Source organism: Chiloscyllium punctatum, chromosome 7, assembly GCF_047496795.1.
Source record: "Chiloscyllium punctatum isolate Juve2018m chromosome 7, sChiPun1.3, whole genome shotgun sequence".
NCBI classification, from domain to species: Eukaryota; Metazoa; Chordata; class Chondrichthyes; order Orectolobiformes; family Hemiscylliidae; genus Chiloscyllium; species Chiloscyllium punctatum.
The window spans coordinates 112,763,413-112,790,762 of NC_092745.1; the positions used below are offsets into that span (position 1 = coordinate 112,763,413).

At 40.8% G+C, this 27,350-nt stretch overlaps 1 protein-coding gene and 1 long non-coding RNA gene across 4 annotated transcripts in view; one reads left to right on the plus strand and one right to left on the minus strand.

The window, feature by feature from the left end:
- alg14 (ALG14 UDP-N-acetylglucosaminyltransferase subunit) overlaps positions 1 to 21,115 on the plus strand; it is a 114,697-nt gene extending 93,582 nt beyond the window's left edge. For both annotated transcript variants that reach the window (XM_072574612.1, XM_072574610.1), the window contains exon 4: positions 19,244 to 21,115. In XM_072574612.1, the coding sequence (XP_072430713.1) occupies positions 19,244 to 19,474 (231 nt within the window). In that variant the 3' untranslated portion in view covers positions 19,475 to 21,115. The remainder of the gene's footprint in view (positions 1 to 19,243) is intronic.
- LOC140480051 (uncharacterized) overlaps positions 1 to 27,350 on the minus strand; it is a 64,847-nt gene that overhangs the window by 25,797 nt on the left and 11,700 nt on the right. Inside the window, exons 2-3 of one of the 2 annotated variants that reach the window (XR_011961182.1) lie at positions 26,367 to 26,492; positions 20,265 to 20,367 (exon numbers count right to left, since the gene is read on the minus strand). This is a non-coding gene — a long non-coding RNA (uncharacterized lncRNA). Of the gene's footprint in view, positions 1 to 20,264; positions 20,368 to 26,366; positions 26,493 to 27,350 lie in introns of those variants that run through there. The other variant, XR_011961181.1, reaches the window with a different exon arrangement.

Here is a 27,350-nt window from a genome sequence, read left to right on the forward strand (position 1 = left end):
CGGGATTCCAAAACTAGAGGGCATAGGTTTAAGGTGATAGGGGTAGGATAAAAAAGGGATTTAATGGACAACGTTTTCACACAGGGTGGTGCGTGTATGCATTGAGCTGCCAGATGAAGTGGTGGAGGCTAGTACAATTACAACATTACAATGTAATTGCACCATTACATTGGATAGGTATATGAATGGGAAGGGTTTAGAGGGATATGGGTCAAATGCTGGCAAGTGGGACTAGATTAATTTAGGATATCTCGTAGGCATGGATGAGTTGTTCTGAAGAGTCTGTTTCCATGCTATACAACTCTATGACTCTAAACATCTGTAATGATGTTAAAGAAAACCTGCAACCTCTTGTGAATGAATATGTTTCCATGATTGACTAACACAGTAAACAAAGATCATATTTCAATTTTCTATCAAGTCAGGTTGCATTCTAACTTGTCTGACTTGTCCAGTAGTACCATTAGCTGGAATCGCAACAGTAGCCTTGTATGGTCACAGGATGCCCTGAATTGCTCAATCATCTATCATGTACTTTGGAAATACAGTCACCAGTGTTATGTGAAGAATTCCAAAGTTTCTAAAAAAAAAAGATATCTTTGCCTCTCCCTATCCTGAAAAGCATGGTCTGCTGGACTCACTGTTTCTTTGAATCCAGCCATTTGCTCCACTACTAATGCAGCTACTTCATTTAGGAGTGACCTCCCTGAAACATTTTGCTCTCCTTTTCAAAGCATGCACTTAAATCCCACCTCTGCCCACTCACCTCATCTTTTTTCTTTTGAGTAATATACGGTATTTTTCTCTCTTAGCTTTTTTGAACTGTTCCTCTTTAAAAGGCAATCATTACAAATATAATTTGACCTTCCATTAGAACAGAATCTCCCAATGCTCTGTTAAGGTTAGATGTGCCTGGGTGCAACAATATTTCCATGAGTAAGTGCAGTTCTTTCCTGTGACCTTGATTTGAGTGGATCAAGAAGGCTGCAAACTTTTGACATCCAACGCTTTGCTCACATGATGAGAATATTTCAGTGTTATGGACTAGACCAGACCTCTCATAACATTCTCAAGCAGGCAGCCTAGACCATTAGTTTGCAATTTGTTTCAGTAAGTGTACAGTGAAAATTATCAGGATTAAGTTAGCGAGGTTGACTCTCGGGTTTAAAAGGGGCAAACATTTATTCACAAAATTACACAATGAAACATGAAGAACCGCATAAGGAACCCCTACAGAACTCAGTCAATTCAAACTAGACTTAAGTGTGCTGTTCCGAATATATACAACATTCCCAATAAGCAAAGGCCCTATAAAACACAGTACTAAAAAGGGGCAGATGCTTACAGGTTGAAGTTAGAAGGATAGAAGAGAGAGTTTCCACACAGCTCACTGTTGAATTCCTAACCGGTTCTGGACTGAACTAAACTGCTCAGCTCAGCTAGAGAGCTGACCACTCCCTTCTCTTTTATACAGGTCACTCCTAAAACATGACCCCTTTAGTTTGAAGTCTCATCTGTTTACATATCAACAAAAAGGGCTCTCAATACCCATTAATCTCTTTGCCAAGTCAGTCTGACCAGAGCTTGGCCTGGTTTATTGCCCCTCTGAAAAAAATCAAGGACAGAGTATTCTTGAGCCAAGGAACAGCTTTTAGAAACAAAAGGACTAATCTTGTGACGTGAGAAAGATACAATATTTCAATTTCCCTGTGCTATCTGTCCTACTTTCTTTAGTGAGATATGGACATCACTGGCAAGGCCAGCATTAGTTGCTCGTGTCTACTTGCCCTTGAATTAAGTGACTTGCTTATTCCATTTCAGAGAGTAGTTAAGAATCAACCACATTTCATTTGCAGACAAGCCAGGTCTGAACAGCAGTTTTCTTTCTCTGAAGGATATCGGATGATTGGGGCATTGTTGAAGAACAAACTGCATTGCTGTCTTGAGCACTGTCTGGTTATTGGTTGTTTCAAGCAAACTTGCATGTGTGATTTGAAATAATTTGATCTTCCTCCTGCAACCTCTGTCTCCATTTTTGACCAAAAGATTGGATTTTCATGTTAGAAAAATGAATTATATTTCTAGCCACATGATGTGTGATAGCACATTTCCCCAAAGATCGATAGAGTTCATGGGGGGATAAAACCCCTGAGCAAATATATAAATTAGGAAATTAAAGCCATGAAAAGATTGACCAGTCAGAGATGTTAACTGGATTTCCCTTGGGCTAGATTTTGCCCTTCATATAATTTAATTCATCCACTGTGCTGAGCTAGACGCTGTTAGATGCCTTGGCGTGGGATGTGAATTGTGCCTTTTAAACTTTGTGATACAACAGTAGCCATCCAATCTCCAATCCCCAATCCCCACCTCATCTCCAGACACACATGCTCTGGACTGTCATCCTGCTTCTTTCATCCTTCCCTCATCTAACACAAGATGATCAAAACTAGAGCAATAAGTTCACAGGGCTGTGATGTTATCATGAGTTTGGAATGGGCAGAAAACTAGAACATTGAGGCTAAAAGTCCAAGATGTGGCAGATTGAAGGTAGAACTGCAAATGGTCAGAAGCATGGGACTAGTGACTGAAACAAATAAGAGGATATGTAAATAGTCATACCACAATGTCCACTAGCTATAAATCTCACACTTACACAGCATGCATGACACAGCAGTTTCTGCCCATCCCAGTTTTTCTACATATCGTTTACTGCATGTGGGCTCATGTCAAATGTCAGGGTGTTGGACCAGGTCCAGCTTGTAAATTGAGATTTAAACCCATCAAAAAATGTAGTATATTAGGATTGCACTTCTTAAAATCATAAAACGTTTTGAGGTACCTCACAAGATAGTTATAAATTTGATGCTGAACCACATAAAGCTACTGATAACCAAAAGCTTGATCAATGGGGTAGATTCTAAGAAATACCTTTAAAGGAAGGAAAATGAGGTAAAGAGGCAGAGATGTTGAGGCAAGGTATCTGAGGTTAGGATCTAATTATCTGAAAATGTAAACACCATTAGTGGAACTATTAAAACGAGGTATGGTGAAGAGGCCAGAATTGGAGAAGTGTAGCTATATCCAAGGGTTGTAGGGCTCGAGAGAAAAGTACAGATAGTAATGAAGAAAGGTTGGAAAAATGTTTTTTTTTTGTTGCCCTTCCCCATGGAAAAAAAGACATCTAGATAAAGCTAATAGAAATTTAAAGTATGAGTTAATACTCTTAAATAATAGGTTGCTTTTGCTGATCAATAATTCAGTAGCAAGGGGGCATAATATGAAGGATCACAGTAGAAAAATGAATAGGGAAGTGGAATGAGCTATTTATGCTTTAACGTGGTTATTAAGGCAGACACTAACATTAATTAGAAAGGACCCGCATGAGAATTTGAAAAGAACAAAATTAGAAATATACAGGGGAATTGGATTAGAGAAAATAGCTGCAGCTGGAGAGTTCTTAACTCACAGAGGTGACAGAATCAATTATTCTCCTTCTGACCTGTAATTTCCATAATTCTGTGGGAAAACATAATTGCACTCATAAATAGGATTTTAAAAGGTGGCAGTGAAAAACAGTCGTTTTATTGTCTAGTTTAGTGATCAAAGTTTGCTTGGCAGCCAATCACTGAGTTTAAGAACATGAGAAACGGTAACAAGAGAAGACTCTGTACTTTGTGCCTGCCCCACCATTTTATATAACCATGGCTGGTCTTGGGCTTCAGTCCCACTTCCCTATCTGTTCCCTGTATACATTAATCCCCTGAGATACCAAATATCTCTTGATCCCAGTGTTAAATATTTTCAGTGATGGAGTATTCACTGCCCTCTTTGGGCAGGGAATTTCAAAAATTCACATCCTTCTGAGTGAAGATGTTTCTCCTCATCTGGAATCCTAAATAATCAGTCCCTTGCACTAGATTCTCCAGCCAGGGAAAACAACCTCTCAAGTTTAACCTGCAGAGCCCTGCCATAACCTTGCCTTTTTCAGTAACATCACATTTCATTCTTCTAACTTCCAGAGGGATAGAGCTGATTTACTCAGCATTCCCACTAATTTTCTTTAAAGCTGCACGGGCCTCCAAGGTCTGTGTGTGGTAATGACTTCCAGAACTTGGATTGGCACCTTATTGAATTCCTTTTGGAATTCCCAAATTTACAAACAAGGAGTAGGCCATTTGGTTTCTCAAGCCTGCTGTACCATTCAATAGGAATGTGCCTGATCTGATTGTAAAGTCAAATCAACATTTCCATGTACACTGACAACCCTATATGTTAGGGAGAATTGGGCCAAATGCTGGCAAATGGGAGAAGATTAATTTGGGATTTCTGGTCAACATGGATGAGTTGGACAAGAGGGTCTGTTTCCATGCTGAACATCTCTGAGGCTACTTCGCAAGAATCTGTCCATTCTGCCTTTTTAAAAAAAAATCCACCAACTTTTCATGAAGAGAATTACTTATGATCTGATGGAGCATTTCACTCAATCTCAGTCTTAAATTGGTGATCCCTTAATTTGTAAACATTAACCCTGATTTTTTTGATTCTCCAGGATGTTGAAAGGAAGTTTCCACTTACATCACTTGCCTCAATCAAATTGCCTATTATTCTTTTAGACTCCAGCAGATATACAAAACAGGAATAGGTCCTTCAACCCACCAAGACTGCAGCCTGACACATGACTCCTTTTGAAACTAAAAACCTTGTGCCTCTATGCAGCTTGTATCGCTGTATACCCTGCCTATTCATGTATCTGTCAAGATGCCTCTTAAGTGTTGCTATTGTATCTGCCACCCCTTTGTTTAAACACCCTTGTGTATTCTCCTTTAAACTTTACCTTTTTACCTTAAACCAATGTCCCTAGTAATTGACATTGCTACCCTGGGTAAAGACTCTGCTTATCCATTCTATTCATGTCTCACATAATTTTGTAAGCTTCTATCAGGTTGCCCCCCAGCCTCTGATGGTCAAGTGAAAACAAACCAAGTCTTTCCAATCTGTCCTCAGAGCTAATACCCTCGAAACTTGGAAATGTCCTGATAAATCAGTTCTGTATCCTCACCAAAGTCTCCCCATCCTTCTGGTAGAGTGGTAACCAGGACTGTATACAGTATTTCAAATGAAGCCTTACTATAGTACTATACATCTGCAACATAACTTGCCAATTTTTACACTTCATGCCCTGACCAATGAAGGCAAGCTTGCCATATATTTTCTTGACCACCTTATCCACTTATGTTGCCATTTTTGGGGAACTGTGGACCTGTACAACTAGATCCTCTTTTATTTAATGCTTCTAAGAATTCTGCGATTTACTGTGTATTTCACTTCTGCATTAGACCTTCCAAAACGCATCACCTCGCATTTCTCCAGATTAAATTCTATCTGCTGTCTCTCCACCAGGTCTTTAGCTTATCTTTTAACCTAGCCTGCACAGCTTCATCTTTTACTAACCTACTAGTTACATCATCAGAAAAATCAAACTGTCTAACAGGATTTCTACTTCTAAAAACAATGTTGACTTGTTCTAACCATACTATACTTAAATGTGTTGTTAGGATTTAATAATAGATTCTAGCATATTCCTGTTGGCTAATGTCATTAACTGGGCTGTCGTTACGTACAAACGTGTGAAAAAGGGCAGGTATAGGTCATTCCATTAGCGAGCTAACTCTGCCATTCAATAAGATTGTGGCTGATCTGATTGTGACCTCAAATTCCTGCCTATCCCTCATAACCTTTTCACCCCTGCTTAAGAAGAATTTATTTATCTCCGTCTGAAAAATATACAATGATTCTGCTTCCACCACCTTTTCAGGAAAAATTCCAACAACACGACCCTCATAAAGAGATGCTATTGTCCAATCTGTTTTAAAAACACCCCTGATTTTTTTTTAAAAATGACCCCTAAGAGATCTTGAAAGACTACCTATTCTCTGAGATTATCTTTACTACTTCTCCATTCTGCCCATCTTTTTGAAAGAGAATCCCTACAGTACAGAGACAGGCCATTCTGCCCAACAAATCTAGACTAAGCCTTTGAAGAGTAACTCACCCAGATCTATTCCCCTACCCTCTCTTTACTCCTGACTAATGCACCTAACCACACACTTCTGAACACTATGGGCAACTTAGCACAGTCAATTAACCTAACCTGCTCATCTTTGGACTGTGGGGTGAAACCGGAGCACCTGGAGGAAACCTACACAGACACGGGGAGAATGTACAGACTCCACATAGACAGTCGCCCGAGGCTGGAATTGAACCCAGGTCCCTGGTGCTGTGAGGCAGCAGGGCTAACCACTGAGCCACTATGCATACCCTGGAATACTTAGTTACCAATCTTAGTCACATTGTAACCATCTCCTGTGATTATGATTCAATCTAAACATTTATTTCTGTGTCATAGGTTCATTTATCTTATTGCAGATGCACTTTCTTCACACAGTAAATTAGTCTTATTTTCACCAAACTCTTCCTCCCCCTCTGTTAGTTTAAGGCTATAATGTACAAGAACAGAATTAGGCCACTCGGCCCAGTGGGTCTGCTGTGCCATTCAGTCATGGCTGATGTGTTCCTCCATCCCATTCTCCTGCCTTTTCCCCATAAGCTCTTGACTCCCTTACTGATCAAGAACCTATGGATCTCTCTCTTAAATACACTCAATGGCTTTGCCTCCATAACCTCTTATGGTAATGAGTTCCACAGATTAGCAACCCTCTACCTGAAGAAATTCTTCATCTCAGTGAAGGGACAACCCTTTAGAACTCTGAGGCTGTGCCCTTCCATTTTCCGACTGAACATCATCTCCACGTCCACCCTATCTAGGCCTTTCAGTATTCTATAAGTTTCAGTAAGGTCCTCCCCTCATCTTCTTAAACTCCATTGAGTACAGACCCAAAGTCCTCAACGACTCCTCATTTGACAAGCCATTCATCCCCGGGATCATGCTTGTAAACTTCCACTGGATCCGGTCCAAGGCCAGCATGCCCTTCCTCAGATAAGAGACCCAAAACTACTCACAATATTTCAAGTGTAGTCTGACCAGAATCTTGTACAGCCTCAGTGGCACATCCCTGCTTTTATAGTCTAGACCTCTCAAAATGAATGCTAACATTGCATTTGCCTTCCTAACCACCAACTGAACTTGAATGTTAATATAATCCTGAACTAGGACTCCCAAGTGCTTCAGATTTCCAAAGCCTTTCCCATTTAGAAAGTAGTTTTATTTTTATTAAAGTGCATAAGTTTCACGGCAGCACGGTGGCTCAGTGGTTAGCACTGTTGCCTCACAATGCCAGAGATCCAGGTTCAATTCCAGCCTTGGGCGACTGTCTGTGTGGAGTTTGCACATTCTCCCTGTGTTTGCGTGGGTTTCCTCCGGGTGCTCTGGATTCCTCCCAGACTTGTCCAAAGATTTGTAAGTCACGTGAATTGGCCATGCTAAATTTCCCACAGCGTTAGGTGCATTAGTCAGGGGGAAAAGGATCTGGATAGGTTACTCTTCAGTGGGTCGGTATGGATTTGTTGGGCCGATGGGCCTGTTTCCACACTGTAGGGAATCTAATCTAATCTAATCTATATAACCACTCACTTTCCCACATTGTATTCCATCTCTTTGCCTGCTCTCCTAGCCTGTCCAAATCCTTCTGCAGCCTCCTCACTTTGCCAACACTACCTGTTCTTCTACCTATCTTTGTGTCTTCTGAAAACTTAGCAACAGTGCCCTCAGTTCCTTCATCAAGATTGTTAATGTATAATATGAATGGTTGTGGTCCCAAAACTGACCTACTCTCTGCCTTCTGCCAGTCAACCAATCCTCTGTCTATGACAGTATCTTGCCTCTATTATTTTATTGAACAGCCTCCTGTGTGGCACCTTGTTACAGCCCTTTGGAAATCTAAATAAATTATGTCCACTGGCTCTCCTTAAGAGACATTTGTCCCTGCCCTGACCAAATTTGCTGGTGCATTCTTATGCTTATGTGGCTTGTCTCTTCCTTTCACATTCTGATCACTATTACCTGTAGTGCTAACCTGTACTATTTCCTTGTTTATCTCTGTAGCTTCCCTCGTGTATACCTTGCAATGCCTCTGTCTGTCCATACAGACACTTCTCACAATCCTAATTCTTAATTTAAATTGATTTGAGTCTGGATCAAATGGGTGGGTCATAATTTGGCAGAGCTCAGATTGCACCTATTTCTACAACAGCCTTGATTTCTTGTTCTTGCTGAGTAAACAGATTAATCACGAAATAGCAGATTTATTGAAACACGGCCTCAGTTTATAATTAACACAAATAAAGGGGGATATCCTTTATGGAAACAACAAAATGAATGCTTTGTCTAAATTGTTTAGATACCAAGGACACTATCCTAAGTGCAGTGATAGTTCAGCCAAGCCTTTGCTTGTTTTACACAGAATTACAGTCCTGCCTTGTTAATTAAAAGGGCAAGTTCAGTTCAACTCTTTATCTGTCCTTCAAGAATATGGCATTGCCACTTCGAGAGCTGTTTATGAATCAGTGACAGACAGGTTCCCCGTTAAATTTTATAAAAACTTAGTGTGGTGAGTGCATTATTGTCTGTGCTGCTCTGTAGTAATTGGCAGGTCATACACTGTACCAAAGGATTTTGTAGTTTCTCTTATTCCAGGACGCAGCCCCTGACTACTTCAGTCTCCCGTGACACTGCTTCATTTTTCACTAGATGATCCATGAAAATCTCTTCCTTCAACTTGTTCGTGCAAACCAAATTGCATCTGTTGAAGCAGCGTTTCACTGAGCTACTAACCACTGCATCTAAATAAAACAACCCACTTCAGCATTATCTGCTAAAGGATGTAGACTTGGCTTTGGAGATATGAATGTTGCATTTTGTATTGCATCAAAGTTTGGCCAGAGCCAAGCATGTTAATTTGTAGCTATTCCCAGTACAAGAAAGTACAATCTGCTCGCCCATCTCATTCTACGGGGCCACAGCTTTCAATTCAGTTTTCCATAACTGAATCTGTATTACTTTTTATGAAGTCAAATAAGGAAATGCTTCCGCCCAATAACTTTTGGTTTCTGTGATTGTTAGGTAATTTAGCTCCAGAGGTCCACATTCGGGAGGATCTGTGGTGTGTTCTCAAATGGTTTGCCGCAGATTGTAACAATAGCCTTATTTTAAAAAGTGAGTGGAGGTCATGTATCACTTAGCCCCTTGAAAGTACTATGCCAAATCAAATATAATCATCCGTAGTAACTGCACAAAATGTTTTCAGAGGGACTTTTAACTACTAATGTGTTGCTAAATGACAAACCAGTGGAAACACTGCTTTCTCATGGTAGTTCTGCTGGTTTATGAGACTTAAAAACATGTAATGATGGCTGTAGGCATGGCCACAAATAATAGGATGAGGATAGCGTAATTGGAGCTGTTGAAGGAATGTAGGCCTGCAGCAGGTCACAGAGTTAGATGAGTAAGACCATGACACATTTGAACACCAGAAGGAGAATTTTAAAATTTAAGATTTTCATGGACCAGAGCCAGTGAGGTCAGTGAACATCATGGTAATGGATAAACTGGTTGGCGCTTAAGACCATAAGATGGAGGAGCAGATATAGTCCATTAAGCCAATCGTGTCCACTATTCTACTCAACTCTACTTTGCTGCCTTTCCTTTTCTCATGATTCCCTTGAATATACTTAGCAATCCAACCTCAATAGCTCTCTGCGGTAAATAATTCCATAGATTAACTACCCGCTGAGAAAAGAAATTCCTCCTCAATTTTATCTTAAATGTGCGGCCCCTAATTCTGAGATTACACCCATTGGTTCCTTGACTCTCCTACTAGGGGAAACAACCTTTTCTCCCTGTCCTGCCAAGTAACCTAAGAATCTTGTACATTGCAATAAGGTCATCTTCAACCAGTTCAGGCCCAACTTTTGGAGGCAGTCCCCGTCAGACAGTCCCTCCATAATGGTATCAAGCTGGTGAATCTCCTCTGGTCTGCCTTCTATGTTAGTATATCATTCCTTTGACAAGGGACCCAAACTGTATGTCAGTTGTGTTGCATTGTACAGTTTTAGCAAAACTCCTTACTTTTAGATTCCATTCTTTTTTGAGGTAAAGGCCAACATTCCATTTGCTTTTACTATTATCCGCTGAACTTGGGATGCCAGCTTTCTTTTGTGATTCATGGACCAGGAATCTCAATATGGCTCAGAGTTTTGTATGAGCTCAAGTTTATGGAGGCTACAAGATTGGAGACTGCCAAGGAAAGCATTGGATCATTTACTGGTAATTTTAGGGACAGAAAAGGCATTAAAGATTGTTTCACCAGCAGATTATTTGCACGGTGAAGGTGGGATGTGGAACTAGAAGATTTTGGTGTTTTGTGATGATTGTTAAGATTATCATTTTTTAAAAATAAGACTGAGTTTCAAAGAGTGTTTTGTTTTTGTTCAGAATAATGCTTGGACATAAAAAGTAAATTTATGCATGCAGTTATTTTGGCAATCAATTTACCAATAGTGACTGTGGCAGCTAAATCCATTACATTATTATAATAATCTATAAGAGGGAAGTAGTGTTTGCAAAATAAACATTTGAAAAGGTTTGAAATTAATTTCAAAGAATCACCTATCTGACTAAAACTGTGCATGTCTTTGAATTATGGAAATATTTTGCCGAAAATCTCCACAGTCAATCAAGCAGAAAGTTGAGCCAGGAAGTTGGGGAGGGGTGACTTATGCTTTCTGCAATTTCCTTTAATTGCAATGAGTGTATAAGATGAGGAGTAATTTACAGAAGATGTGGCTGAATAATTGCAGTGAAATTTAAATATAAGCTAAAGATTAAAGACTACAAAAGACCTGCATCTTTCAAGAATGTTCCAGTTACATTTCAGAATGGATTTTTCAAAAGTCCTTATAGAAATTTCAATAAAGATCTTTAGGTAGGTCAGTGTTAAACGGCAATTTGCAAAAGGGAGTAGTTAAGTTTGTACATAGGTTAAAAAAACAATCTTATCAAATTTCCATTGGTGGTAATACTTAGATGTCAATGTACTGTAATTACCAATGTAATAATAGAAGTAGTTTTAATGTGAATGTGTATATCCACATTCTGCAGCATTGGACAAAGATAATGGTCTTCCTCTTCCAAAATATTATGATGCTGAATTTGAACAAGGAATGTCAACTACTTTCTGAATAATTTACTTCTGCAATTTGTGATGGAAAAAGTACTGGCAAAATTTACTGCAATACTGGATATCCTTGGCTCCAAAGCCAGTATGAATTGGTTTGGTTCAGAAAGTGGCCCAAATCTGCCCACAAATATGAAGTGTAACCTTGTCACCCCTGAAATTCTTTGAAGTGGCTGCTAGACCATCTGAAACTTCTGTTCCCTTTAAGTCAGCCAAGCTGCTGTTATAGTCACCAGAGCAAATCAAGGATTTAGGAAGGGTGGGCCTCCACTAGACAATGAATTTACATGCTTCATTTGGAAATAAATTTGCTGATGATATATTTTCCCTCTCATTGAGGGAGTACTTCTGAGAGGAATTACTAATTCATCTTTTAGCCTTCAATCTTTGTCCCATTCTATTGGCAGATCCTCATGTTGAGGGTAATTTCTTCTGTGGATGGGAATGAGATGTCACTTGGCCATGGTTTTGTAATTGGTTTATGAGCCTATCCTGGTTGAACAGGCTCTTTCACTATGACGAGATCGGTCATCCTTAGAAGTGATGGTGGATTGTTGGCTTGACCAGCTGCCAACAATTTTAATAACCAACCCAACCACCCCCTCCCCTCCATTTTTCTCACTGTTCCCTCTCTGTGACTGTTCTATTGATTGGAAGATCATGACACTATTTTTGATTATGAAATTGGCATTTTGCTTGCATTTGGGTGTCGGTTTCCCATTTGCATTGACAACAGAGCAGTTCTCCATAGAGGCTTTGGAATATTTCCTTTGGCCTTCCATGTGAGAGAGATCCCTGGCTCAACACTGAGGAGAGTATTTCATTCAGTTGGGCATTCTACCGATATGTCCTGTTCCTCTCCACTAATATGAGGTCATCATAGTCTCTATACTTAACGTAAGGACACTTATGTTTGTTCTGGTGGCTTCCCACATGATTCTTCTCAGATAACCATTGATATTGATATCCTAGGGTCTTGAAATGGCATCTCCACATTATTCAAGTTTTACAATGAAGAAGCATGGGGAGAACCGTTGCCCAATAGACTTTTGAGTTTAGTGTTGGGTCTGATATAACAATTCTGAAACTCAAGGATATAATTTATCATAGGCTGAACTAACACATTGGATTTGGTGATGTACCTCTTCACTCATGTAGAATTGATAGCCTCCAAGAGATGGGAGCAAGTGATGATTTACAACATTTCATCATGAGGCTCATTTGAAGGCATTACTTTTGATACAGTTAAGCATTTACCAAGAGTGTTTCAGTTCTGTATTGTTTCATATAAATCATTCTCTTCATTTTTGTTTTAAAGATCCTAATTCAAAATTAGTTCTTTAAGACATTTGACTTTACTTGTTGAAAATGATCTGTATAAATATTTCAGCCTCACAATGAGCACAAACTGCTTTCAATGAGCTCATGTGTGAAGAATGTAACTTGGGCAAGGTACCAGAAGCATGCAAAGATGAACAGCATAAGAGTCTTCAATCTGAAAAGAGGTGACTCTTACAGAAGGTTATAACATAATTAATGGCAGACAGAAAGTCAACCCAGGACACAGTTGCAATACATGTCTCAGTAGCTCAGCACAATAATCAGTGTTGTGAAAGGTATGCTCCAAATGCAGAAAGAGGCACTGCTTTATGCACAGTGGGATCAGCAGCTGAAATGGATTGTATGAAATGGTCATGTTTTGGAAGATGCTGATCAAGTAAGCCAAAGTCCATCTTCAAACCTATCTTGTGAAGATAACATCCTTGCTCAAGTGATGTTTTTGGAGGAATTGTTACATCCACTATAATTAGTGTCAGTTTCCATATTATATGCCATTTAAAAAAAAGACAAGGCAGTTTGGATTTGTTGGCTAAAATGGTTTACACTGGGGAAACCTCAATGCAGCAATTTAAAGCTGAAGGGCTGTGTTATGATCTGGATGCCCTCCAGATACGTTTTCCCCCCCAACCCCCCAGTGCTCAACACAATAGTCGTGCTTCCCTAGGCAGGCACTTGCTTCCTGCCAGCTAAATTCTGAACACCGTATGGAAGACATATCATGCACGGGGCATTTTTGCACTGGAAAGGCTGTGGATTTGACCTGTACTGAAATTGATAGAAAATTGTTATTTATAAACAGATAGAATCAATTAATGTCGCAGACCAAAAAAACTGCAGATTATGGAATTCAAATTGGACAAGCAGGAGGATGGAAGAACACAGTAAGCCAGGCAGCATCAGGAGATGAAGAAGGAATATAGGTGAGGGTAGGGGGAGCTGCAGATAAAGGTGGGGGGGGGGGAGCAGAATGGTTATGGGTTGGGAGAGTGGTGAGGTAGTGATAGGTGGATGCATGTGGTAGGTATGACCTGGTTGGTAGCTGGAGGGAAGGGTTGGTTGGAGGGAAGGGTTGGTTGGAGGGAAGGAGGTGGGGCTGGAAAGGGAGTCTGGGGAACGGGTGGAAAGGTTATGTGAAATTGGGGAACCCAATGTTAAGTTCTCCGGGCTGTAGGCTGCCCAGGCAGAAGATGAGGTGTTGTTCCTCCAGCTTGCGCTCTGATTCATTGTGGCAATGGAGGAGACCAAGGATGGTCATGTCAGAGAAGGAGTGGGAAGGGAAATTGAAATGGATGGTGACTGGGAGGTCAGGCTCGCCCTTACAGGCCCAGCTTTGATGTTCAGCAAAACATACCCTTAGGTTACATTTGGTCTCCCCGATATAGAGAAGACCATATTGGGAGCACTGGATACAGTAAACTGGGTTGGAGGAGAGGCAGGTAAACCTCTCTCACCTTAAGGACTGTTTGAGGCCCTGGATGGAGGTGAGGGAGGTGGTGTGTTGGCAGGTTTTGCATCTTTTACGGTTGGGGGAGGGGAAGGGTGGGGAGGATGGCGCAAAGCAAGGAGTGGCAAAGGGAATGGTCCTTGCGGAAGGCAGAGCGGGGTGGGGAGGAGAAAATGCTTTTGTTGATGGGATCTAGTTGTAGTTGCCGGAAGTGTTTAAGGATGATGCTTTGGATGCGGAGACTGGTGGGGCAGAAAGTGATTAGATTAGATTCCCTACACACTATGGAAACAGGCCCTTTGGCCCAACAAGTCCACACTGACCCTCTGAAGGGTAACCCACCCAGATCCATTCCCCAACCCAAATTTATCACTAACTAATGTAACTAACACAACGGGCAATTTATCATGGCCACTTCATCTGACCTGCACATCTTTGGATTGTGGAAGGAAACTAGAGTCCCCAGAGGAAACCCATGCAGGCATTGGGAGAAGGTGCAAAGTTCACGCAGACAGTCGTCTGAGGCAGGAATCAAACCCAGGTCCTTGGTGCTGTGAGACAGCAGTGCTAATCACTGAGCCACTGTGCCACCCTAAAGTAATGTTGAGGGGAACTCTGCCTTTATTATGTTTGGAGGGGGGAAGGGTTTAGAGCAGTGAAGTGGGGAATTTGGAGGAGGTGTGGTGGAGGGCGGTCTGGACGACAGAGGTGTGGAAAGCACGTTGTTTAAAATAGGTAGATATCTGGATGCTTGGGAGTGGAACATCACCTTATCAGAGGAGATATGACTGAGATGGAGGAATTGGAAAAGTGGGATGGAGTGTTTGCAGGATACGGGGTGGGAGAAGGTGTAGTCCAGGTAGTTATGGGAGTCTGTAGGTTTGTAGTAAATGTTGGTCCATAAATTGTCGCAGGAGATGGAAACTGAGAGGTCAAGGAAGAGGATTGAGGTATCTGAGATAGACCAAGTGAATTTAAGGGCAGGATGGACGTTTTCTGCAATGATGATGAACTGTTGCAGTTCAGCCTGGGTGCAGGAGGCAGCCCTGACGCAGTCATCGATGTAACGGCAGACGTGTTAGGGATCAGTACCTATGTATGCACTGAAGAGGGACTTATTGATGTGGCCAACAAAGAGGCAGGCGTAGCTAGGGCCTGTGCAAGTGTCCATGGCTACTCACTAGATTTGGAGGAAATGGGAAGAGTTATTGAGGGTGAGGAGTAATTCAGCGAGATGGAGATCCGTGGTCTCCTCTATATCGAAGGCCAAACGTCATTTTGTGTCTAACTAAGTGTGTAAGTTGATTGTAGCATTTTGTACGTTAGGACAGTAACTAGGAGAGTTCGATAGATTTGGGATCAGTTCCTGCGGATTAGAGGGTGGCTAATGTTATACCACTTCTTAAGAAAGGTGGGAGAGAGAAAACAGGAAATTATAGACCAGTTAGTCTGACCTCAGTGGTGGGAAAGATGCTGGAGTCTATTATAAAGGATGCAATTACGACACATCTGGTTAGTAGTAACAGGATAGGTCAGAGTCAGCATGGATTTATGAAGGGGAAATCATGCTTGACTAATCTTCTGGAATTTTTTGAGGATGTAACTCTGAAGATGGATGAGGGAGATCCAGTAGATGCAGTGTACCTGGACTTTCAGAAAGCTTTTGATAAAGTCCCACATAGGAGGTTAGTGAGCAAACTTAGGGCGCATGGTATTGGGACCAAAGTAATAACTTGGATTGAAAGTTGGTTGGCTGATAGGAAACAAACAGTAGTGATAAACGGCTCCATTTTGGAATGGCAGGCAGTGACCAGTGGGGTACTGCAGGGATCAGTACTGGGACCGCAGCTTTTTACAATATATGTTAATGATATAGAAGATGGTATTAGCAATAACATTAGTAATTTTGCTGATAATACTAAGCTGGGTGGCAGGGTGAAATGTGATGAGGATGTTAGGAGATTACAGGGTGACCTGGACAGGTTAAGTGAGTGGTCAGATGCATGGCAGATGCAGTTTAATGTGGATAAATGTATGGTTATCCACTTTAGTGGTGCGAACAGGAAGGCAGATTACTACCTAAATGGAATCAATTTAGATAAAGGGACAGTACAGAGAGATCTGGGTGTTCTTGTACACCAGTCAATGAAGGTAAGCATTTAGGTACAGCAGGTAGTGAAGAAGGCTAATAGCATGCTGGCCTTCATAATAAGAGGGATTGAGTTTAGAAGCAAAGAGGTTCTTCTGCAGCTGTACAGGGCCCTGGTGAGACCGCACCTGGAGTACTGTGTGCAGTTCTGGTCTCCAAATTTGAGGAAAGACATTCTGGCTATTGAGGGAGTGCAGCGTAGGTTCACGAGGTCAATTCCTGGAATGGCGGGATTACCTTACACTGAAAGACTGGAGCGACTGGGCTTGTATACCCTTGAGTTTAGAAGACTGAGAGGGGATCTGATTGAGACATATAAGATTATTAAAGGATTGGACACTCTGAAGGCAGGAAACATGTTTCTGCTGATGGGTGAGTGCCAAACCAGAGGACACAGCTTAAAAATACGGGGTAGACCATTTAGGACAGAGATGAGGAGAAACCACTTCACCCAGAGAGTGGTGGCTGTGTGGAATGCTCTGCCCCAGAGGGCAGTGGAGGCCCAGTCTCTGGATTCATTTAAGAAAGAGTTGGATAGAGCTCTCAAGGATTGTGGAATCAAAGGTTATGGAGATAAGGCAGGAACAGGCTACTGATTTAAGGATGATCAGCCATGATCATATTGAATGGTGGTGCAGGCTCGAAGGGCAGAATGGCCTACTCCTGCACTTATTGTCTATTTCAAAAGATTCTTGGTTGATTGGAAAGCATCTTGCAACCATAAGAGATCATAAAAGAGTCAAGATAAATCCAAGTAATTTCCTTTTTCACTTGCGGGAATGGAGACTACCTTTGCTTTTTAGGATGAACGTAGCTATACACAGCGGGAATAATTAGACCAGGATTGAGGGAGGATTATGTTTGAAACATGAAGGTGAAGGGAGAGCAGAGAAGGCAAGAGATGAGCTCAAGGCTGGATAAGGGTAAAGGTGCAGAGAGGTCGAAAGCTCCCAGCAGAGTGAGGGGGTTGGAGCAGGGCCACTGATTGGAGAAAGACGCCAGGTAGAGTTAGGTCTGAGACTTTTGGTTAATGAGGAGAGAATGAGACTGCAATTAGGGAGATGAGATTTAGAGAGTAAATTTGAGGATGTTGGAGCTGGGGTAGAGAGCAAAGGAAGGCTTTGCATTGTTGTAATTGACATATGGGAGCTTGAGGGAAGGGCAAATGAGGAGGGGATTTGTAGTGCTGTTTATGCTTTCTAAATTGAGGGACAGCATGTTATGGGACAACAGAGCAAGATCTAGCTGGTGAGAGGGGACAAATAATCTGGACTGAGAGGAGAAATAGGAATTGCAGTCATTTTTAGTACCATATTGTTTTCAAATTTAAAAGATAATTAATCTTTTAATTTTGAGGGCTGTTGTTACTGCTATTTATCTTGAGTGATGTCAAGTAATTGTGGATATCTAATTTCACACCATTACTTCATTTAACACATCAATGAAACTCAATCAGCCTTTTACGATGTAGCATTTATGATTTACAGTGTGCATGTGGAATGTAACAAAATGTTTTCCTTAGTTAGGGGTTTATTCTTGGCTGGCAGAGTTGAATTAGATCATTGCCTGCTATGTTCACACTGTTAGCTTTAGTGAAGTTATTTTAGTATGTAATTTAATTTAATATTTAATAATCTTTTGGATCTTCTGTCGCTTTTTTCGTCTCTGAAAGCCAGTAACTTGTGTCTGGCTGTGGTTTCATAAGTGCTGGAATTTCAGACCTGTCTGTCTTCATGTCTGAGCCTAAACAGCAGCATTTTCGATTGGGTGGGTTGGAGCAGGCATCACAGCTGAGCTGTTTCTGCCCATTCCAGACCTCCACGTTTATGAACTTCCCCCAAAGATCACTGGAGTGGAAATCCTGGCAGAATTTATTTTTCTTCTTAAAGTCCCACCATATTGTGGCATAGACCTGGGGATGACATCGAGTAACTGGGTGGCTTATTGTCATGGTGAAGCTAATCTTTTCAATCATGACTGTCTGCTAAATTCTGTGTACTAAAATATTGGCACAAAATTTAAACTTCTCTCTTTCTTTCCTCTCTTGCCCCTGCATTGTCTGGCGCTCCTTGCATGCCCCATCTCTCTACTTCTCTGCCTCCATTGGTCTCTCACCCACACTTCTCTCACTCTACATATCCTCCCTCTCTTTCTTGCTCTGCTTCTTTTTCTTACTTTACACCTTCCTCCTCTCTCTCTCCCTCTCCTCTCCACTACTCTCCACCTCCCTCCTCTTGCTCTTTCATTCCACTGCTCCCTCCTCTTTCTTTCCCTCTCTCGATTTCCCTTCACTATCTATCTCGCTCTACATTTCCCTCCTTTCACACTCTCACTCTACATCTCTCCTCCTTTGCTCTTTCTCTACACTACCCTCCTCTCTAGCTCTTGCTCCATACCCCTCTCCTTGCTTGCTCTCACTTTACACCTCCCTCCTCTCTGTCTCAGTCCACAGTTCCTTCTGCTCACTCTCTGTCACGCTACACCTCCCTCCTATCTCTTTCTCAAACACGTGAATCCCCACAGAACAACAGTAGACCACTCAGCCCTTTGAGCCTGTCCTCCCATTAAGTAACATCCTGGCTGGTCTGATTTAGACCTCAACTCTACATTCATTCATACTCCCCATATTCTTTCATCTCTTGGTCATCAAGAATCGAAGTACCTCTACATTAGAAATGTTTAAATATTCTACATCCACTGCTTTTTGAGGACAGGAACACTAAAGGCTCTCAACCCTCTGAGAGAAAAAAATGTTTCCTGATCTCTGTTTTAAATGGGTGGCATCTTATTTTTAAACAGTGACTCCTTGTTCTCGATTCTCCCAACTCTCACTCCCTTGCACCTCTCCACCAAATCCTCGACTGTGTCACCTACACCCCCTCGCTCGACACCTTCCCTCCCCCAACTTGCTTGACACCTCCTCCTCCCCCTCCCTTTCCACCATTCACATCCTCTCCCTCTTTCCCTCATAGTTTCAGATAAACCATTGAAAGGCATATTTCATATTGGACCAACACGAGGAGGGCAGAGATTTTATGATGCACACTGGCTACACTAAACTCTCAGACCTGTCATTCATGCAAATGACCTTCCTCTCTTTTTTTTCCTGTGCAGGTGCTGTGTAATGGTCCAGGAACATGTGTGCCCCTTTGTGTATCTGCTCTGCTGCTCGGAATCCTTGGAATGAAGAAAGTGTTGATTATCTACGTAGAGAGCATCTGCCGAGTTGAAACATTATCTCTTTCAGGGAAGATACTCTACAATTTGTCAGATTACTTTTTTGTTCAGTGGTCAGTGCTACAGAAGAAATATCCCAAAGCAATCTACCTTGGACGACTAGTTTGAACATCCCGTGGGGGCTGAGACAAAGATTTTGTGGAGATCATTTGTGCCCAGATGTCAGGAAGCAGCAGTGATGCAGAATAAATATACATTCCAGATATTGTTTGTTGGGTTTAATCTCTGTAAGGGGAGCATGTATACTGAAAGGAAAAGTTCTAGATAAGTTTACGGTGTTGGGGATAATCTACTGAATATAAATTTGTGGTCTTGGGACTGCTGCTAGGCCAGAGACTGAAGTATTAGCCATGTACAGTATGAGGGAATCAAATCCTATATAAACAATCTTAAGGTTATTATAACTGTTGGCTGCCTCACATATTTGGACTCATTTTGTTTCACTATTTTGCCAGTGAACTAACTTTTAACAATAGGAGAAAGCCATTAGCCCCCAATGTAATTGATCACCCCTTTCTTAGGTTTAGCTCTGTTCTTGAATGGTACTGTACACTAAAAATAAGTGTGTTTACTTTACATTATACTTAATCCCTACAAATATTTTGCACACCAAAGGTTAGTGTAGCAGTGCTATTGATTCCCAGCCAGAATTCATTTGAACCACCCCTTATTTGAAGAACATTTTTTACTTCTTAAGTTGTCAAGTGTTCATGTGAGCCATTTTCATGATTGTAGTCTTTCTTCCTAATTTAGTTTTCCAAATTCTAAAATTAAAATCAACAGTAGTAGAAATGTTGGCATACATACATCAATTTTATTTGAAGTATTATAATGACATTTAGAATTGTTTACTCTGCCATTATTTCTTAATCTTCATTAGTTTCCTTTTATGGATTCTGGCCATTCCTGTATTTCCTTCCTTCTTTCCTACTCCTTTGTTTCCTCCTGAGCTTTATATTGTCATCTACTAGTGTTTTTGATCCTCATTTCTGCCACTGCACCTGTTAAAAGACAATTGGTTAATTCCCGATTATTGAACACTAGTTTGACAATGTGGGGACAAGTCCCTGTAATGGCAAATAATTGAAGTTCTGGTGTCAAAAGAGTGAAAGGATTCTGTTAACATAGTATGCTTTGTCACCAATGAACTACTTTTCAAATGTAGTCATTGCTGTAGTCTAGAAAGCAAGGAATCGGTCCTGGGTGATCGAATATTTGATTGTCTCTGATTCAGACTGCAGCTTAGAGAGAGAAATAATAGGAAGCAACTTCAAGGAGAGAATTGTTCTTTTTTTAAAAAATATGAAATATAAAGCAAAGTCTAGTGCTAAAGTTAATTCAGATTCTGTAACATTAGAATTTGAGAGTTAATACTTGGAACTGTGTAAATAGTACCTGTTATAAGGATGATGTAAGAGAACTGATGAATGGAAGACTTAGAGGAAGAATGCTCAGGTTTCAACAGTGTAAAACCTATTCATGTGAGCTGTATACAGTTCCTACAATTTATAATAAACTAGTTGTTGCTTGAACATACCAACAACTCATTCATTCCAAAGCTAGACTAACTAACATACTACGGTTCTCTTGGTTAAGAAGTTTGTCTAAGTCTTGGCAGCAAGTCAAATACCAAAATGTCAATGTGTAGAAATGCAACAATAATTCCGATGCAGACCAGTCTCTTTTATATTGCTGTCTAGTTATTGTAATGGTTTTTTAAATGAATTGATGTGTAGATTCCTACCCTGACCTCAATGTGTCATGTTTACTTTTTGTAAAATATACATTGCATTTATTTGCATTCTGAATTGATTTTACCACAGATGAGAATATAAGGATGGGTCCTTTGTGCTGGAACATTGCAAAAGCAATTTGCCTCATGAATCCTGAGTTATGCCCACTGCATCTGCAATCTACCCTCCACAGAGGCAATTGTTTCGAGAGACACGCCACCAAGGACAAACCCCCTGAAGTGACTCTTCAGTCTTCACTGAAGAGACATTTGCCTATTTATTATATGCCCATTAACCAGATTTGGAAAGCACCAAGAATGGGTCCATGTACTAGCCAACACAGGAGGCCCCCATCATTACAGAGCGAGGGGGAGCTGCTTGGAAAGGAAGGGATGTGATACCACCTATAAGGCTTATGGGAATCACGAATTAATCTACCTCTGAAGCTTGTTTATTATGAGTTCCCTTGTAACAGGAAATAGCCTATCCAACTCGAACTGATCACCTAGATCCTTTAGGGGCCCATTTGTAACTCAGTAGGCATGTCCCTATCTCTGGACCAGGAGCAGGTCAGGCAGCATCCAAGGAGCAGGAGAATCGATGTTTCGGGCATGAGCCCTTCTTCTTTGGCCTTCTTCAGGCTCATGCCCGAAACGTCGATTCCTTGGATGCTGCCTGACCTGCTGTGCTTTTCCAGCAACACATTTTCAGCTCTGATCTCCAGCATCTGCACTCCTCACTTTCTCCTGGACCAGGAGGCCCAGGTTCAAGTCCCACGTACTTCAGAGGTGTTAACAAAGCCTCAACAGGATGATTAGAAATACAGATTTTAAAAAACCACTATAAAGCAGAGCCCAGGATGTGCCTGCAGATCTGTCTGTCCTAGGCTGAGACCAGTTTGAGTGTGCCATGAGTAGCAGCTCTATTTTGGTGTTCAACAATAAATAATGTTCCTTCCCAGGTGGCTTCCTGAGTTATTACATCTTGTGTCACAATGGTGGCATCTGAAAGTCTGGACTTGAGTTGCACACCAGGACGTCTTAGCAAGAGAGGGTCCATTTGTAACATTTCATAAACATTGAGTATGAGGTTATAAATCTTCCCACAATGCCAGGTGGAAAAGCTTACTTTGAAGGCAAGGTGAGACCACAGTGGACCATTCGACATGAAGAAAAAAAACAGATAATGAGAAGAAGAAATATTGAGAAAGATGGTGAAAAAGCATTTGATTGATGTTGAAATAATAGCTCCATTGTGAAGTTGCAACAGTAATAATGGCTTCAATAAATTGTCTGTGATTCCATGGTGAATGATTGGAATTTATACCTTAAAAATTGTATGACTGACCAGTGTGAAGAAGGGAAAAACTGCAAGGGAGCACCTGTTGAAAAGTTAATTCTGTTGAAAATAATTATGTAGTTTGTATTAATGCTTCAGAACAAATTATCTGATCAGCAAAATTTCTGTAAAAGTGCAACACTTGGATGTGAGATTCTATTGAGTGCATCAACGCCTACTTAAAAATAGCAGAGGGTACTGAAATATGAACGCATTAGGTAATCGTGAGAACTTTGCTGATTGGAAAATATGACATCTTGTACTCTGTCATGCCTACGAAGCAGTGTTCCGTGAAGTAGCATCCGTTTGCCTTCTCAAGCCCATACATAAATTTTGCATTGGCAGCACTGATTAAATGTCGTTTTTATTTCCAAAATAAAATGTTCATGGACAGCAGCTGCCTCCTCTTTACAATGGATGTGCAGTTCCTGGACACGTCCGTTCCCCATCAGGGTGATCTCGGGACTATCCACTTCTTCCTGGAACAATGGCCTGAACCATGCTCCATCCACCACCAATCACCTCCACCTGGATGAACTCATCCTCACACTGAGCAACCTTTCCTTTAACTCCTTTCACTTTCTTCAAATCAAAGCCAATGGTGCTGCATGGGTCCCATTTATGCCTGTCTCTTTGTGGGGCATGTGGAACATTCTTTGTTCCAGCCCTAATTGGGCCCCTCCCCACAATTCTTTATTCACTACATTAATGACATAATTGGAGCTTCCCTCTCTTGTCTGGAATTGGACAAATTTATCAGTTTCACTTCCAAGTTTCACTCTGCCCCCACTTTCACCTGGTCCACCTCTGACTCCTCCTTTCTTCAACATCTGTGTTTCCATTTCTGGGGAAAGACTGATCACTGATATCCACTACAAGTGCTTCCTGTAAGGACTCCATCCCATTCTCACAGTTACTTTGTCTCAGTCACATCTGCCCTGATGATGTCACCTTCTGTGGGGGAGGGACACCGATATGTCCACCTTTTTAGATATAGAAAAGTACAGCACAGAACAGACCCCTTGGCCCACGATGTTGTGCTGAGGGTTAATCCAAATGTAAAATAAAATAACTTAAACTAAGTATCCCTTGGGGTGAGGGGGGCATGTTGGCTCAGTGGTTAGCACTGCTGCCTCACAGCACCAGGGTTCCAGGTTCGATTCCAGCCTCTGGCGACTGTCTGTTTGGAGTTTGCACATTCTCCCCGTGTCTGCGTGGGTTTCCTCCGGGTGCTCCGGTTTCCCCCCACACTCCAAAGATGTGCAGGTCAGGTGAATTGGCCATACTAAATTGCCCAAAGTGCTAGATGCATTAGTCAGAGGGAAATGGGTCTGGGTGGGTTACTTTTCGAGGGGTTGGTGTGGACTTGTTGGGCTGAAGAGCCTGTTTCCACACTGTAGGGAATCTAATAACTCACTGCTATCCATGTTCATGTCCAGCAGTTGCTTAAATGTCCCTGAGTCTGCTTCCACCACCACCGCTGGCAACACATTCCATGCATTCACAAATCTCTGCGTAAATAACCTTCCTCTGACGTCCCCTCTATACCTTTCTCCTAATATCCATATATCTTCCTCACAACCTACAATTCCCTGCAACCATAGTCGACTCATTTGTTGTAGGTCTGTTGCAGTGTCCGGACTTCTTTTAAACCAGCCGTGTTTGGAACCGAACAGGACAAACAGTACAGACTACAGATTTAAAAACACCAGCAACAGTTCTCCTTCAGGATCCTCAAAAGCTATTCCTGATTTTCCTGCTCCTTGGATGTTGCCTGACCTGCTGTGCTTTTCCAGCACCACTCTAACCCAGACTCTGGTTTCCAGCATCAGCAGTCCTCGTTTTTACCCAGTGTTCTAGTGAGCCTTAGCGCAAGCTTAAAGAACAACATCTTATTTTCCACTTGGAAACCCTGCAGCCTCGAGGATTCAGTATCAAGTTCCATAACTTTAGAGCCTGTTTCCAACCTTCTAGGTTTTTCTACCCATTCTAATACCCTGTTCCTGTCATGACCTGTGTTGCTTTCAGCACTGCCAACATATTCTCTCCCTTTTTCAGTTTTCATTATCACTTATTCAGCTTCTTTCTGTCTGGCCTAGTACCAGTAGTCCCCTTATTTACCCACCCCTTTCCTATCCCTCTGTCTCTTTCTGGGCTCCCATCTATCCGCTCACCACCCCGTACCCTGCAACCTCACGTAAATATCACATTTTCCGAACTGCTTTCAGTTCTAATGAAGATGCACCAGACTCTGAATGTTAACTCTGCTTTCTTCCCACAGGTGCTGTCAGCCCTACTGAGCTTTGTCAGCAACTTCTGTTTTTGTTCCAAAAGATAGTTCGCCTATCCCGCAGCTTGCTTATATAGTTTTTGGGTGCTCTTTAAAATTAAATAATGTTTTGCTTTTGTTGAGGGTAATGTTCTATGATGTATCTAGGATTATTAAGCTAAATAGTCATACCAATTTCCAATTTGGATTCTTATTTTCAGATCATTGTTTTATTTTAAAATAGAACAGCGTTAAGGAACAAATTGGATACTGGTAAATCCAGAAAAATCAGTAAAAATGTTTTGAATATTATCTAATCTAAAGAAAATAGGAAGACCAGTGAATGTAAATGCATAATTGCTTAGCATAGAATTAGACAACACTGAAATATTCAGCATATTGTATCCACAGTAGTTCTTTGATACAGCAATTCAATTAGTCCTACTTTCTTGTAACCTTGCACATTTTCCTTTTCAAGTCCATATCAAGTTCACTTCTGAAATTTTCTATTGAATTTGCTTCCATTACTCTAACAGGCAATGCATTCTCAATCATAAGCACTCATTGTGTGGAAAATGTTCTCTTGCCTTCTTGTTGGTTTTATTGACAATTATGCTGTGTCCAAGATTCATCCTGGAAAAAATGACTGAAGCTCTGTTTAAAAAAAAGTTATAGACTACCTAGAATATTATGCCTCAACACAATGTCCTAATCTTGTTTTTCAGGAAATTTCAAGGGTTACAATCTTAGAAATGTTTAAACTCTTTATGAATAGTTTCTTTATGCTGAATTTCACTTCAGTGGGCGATGAATGTCAGGACTGGACTGCTCAGAGGGAATCAAGGGTTAGAATAACAATAATATTGAAACTGAATAGGATGGATAGTTGAGGAGAAAACCTATTAAGGGTAGAAGGGAGTGATCACATATCTTGCTTGGTTATAAACAAATTTGCTGTAATATTCTTGCAATCTGTCAATTCCTAGTTTTGTGACCAACATTCATTTGTTACAGCCTTTTTCCTGAGTGAAGCTGCTTTGGAGCCTACATATAAAGTGTCTGTGTGGGAATCATGCAATCCGAAGGTCAACAACTGTTACTCATTGTGGCCATTCTTTCTCTGAAGGAGGATCTTCACATCAGAATCCTTTGGCCTTTCTCCTTCTCCTGAATACCTCTTGAAGTAGGTGGTTCTTGGAATGTAATACGTTCCAATAGCGGTGATTTATAAGAAGAAAACCTTTCCAATTTTTAACCTATTAAATGCTTTATAATTATTTTATCTAAGTTGATTTAGCTTAACATATGAAAAACTATTCTTTTAAAGAAGCAGAAACTGCACTAGTGGAGATATTCCCATTTCCAAAACTCTTTAAATCTTTCACATCAAGAACTTCAGTCTTAAGAGACTCCACTGGTGTTATAAAATTGTATTTACCCATAGAAGCCATTTGGTACAGCAAATCAGAATTAATCACATAATCTTGTAATTTAAATGAAACTACGGTACTGCAGTTCCTGGTGATCCAAAATAAAAATAGAAATTGCTGGAACACCAAAGAAGAGACTTATCAGACTCAAAATGTTAACTTTGTTTCTCTCTCCATAGGTGTTGAGTTTCTCCAGCATTTTCTGCTTTTCTGTAATCCTATTATCTTACCTGATTCAACTACTTTATTTGTCTTTTCTCCCTTTGAAGAAGATGGTGGACTTTGTCTCTAACAGTGATGTAGGAAAGCAATTCAGGCTATTTGCTGCACGAAAGCCATTTGTGCAGTATTTTACTCTGTTAATGGAAAAACAGGAATGAACTTGTATTTAAATCACACCTAAGTACTTTAAAGACCATATATAGTATTATGTTGCAGCTGGTCCCAATATTAGTGGGATTATTAATATTGGTATTTTGAAAATAAAGACTGCTTTATATATTTAACTATATAAATCTTAATTTATAAATTGTGGCCTCCAGTTCAAATTCAACTTAATCTTTTTAGGCTGAAGTTGTGCAATTAAATATTTGGACTGCCTCAATGCAACTCTAATGGGATAGTATTTAGGACTGGCTGAGAATTGACCTAGATCTATCTACAACTCTAGACAATAATCAAAGGAATTCATATCATTGCAAATAACACAGAACTTCTGGATGTCGGATAGTTCTGCAAAAGCTTACAAGCGGGCCCAAAGTGCCATATAAAATTCAAACTAAGTAGAGCAGGTCAAGCATACATTTCAGCCATTCTTTATTATAGTATCAGGAACCACTGGAAATACAAGCTGTTCGTGTAATTGCCAACATATACACCATATGTATAAGATTAATGTTCAAATCTAATTTTCACAGCTTTTGTACTTTGTCAATGAAATAGTACTGTAGCACACTCCTGTACTTATGGACAATGAAGTTTCCTTTATCACTAACTTTCAGCCTGGGTTTTTTTTTGTTTTCCAAGCAATGAGACATTCTTATTAACAAGACTACTGTGCACAGTGTCTCGATGCATGATAATGAAATAGCCAGCAACAGTATTCCTGAAGACTGCCTGCTGTTGAAACAGTGTGTTAATGTTGGCAGCATTGCAAAATACCTACATAAATTCCGAAGTTACTGAAGCTATGCATTTTCACAGTGATTAAATAC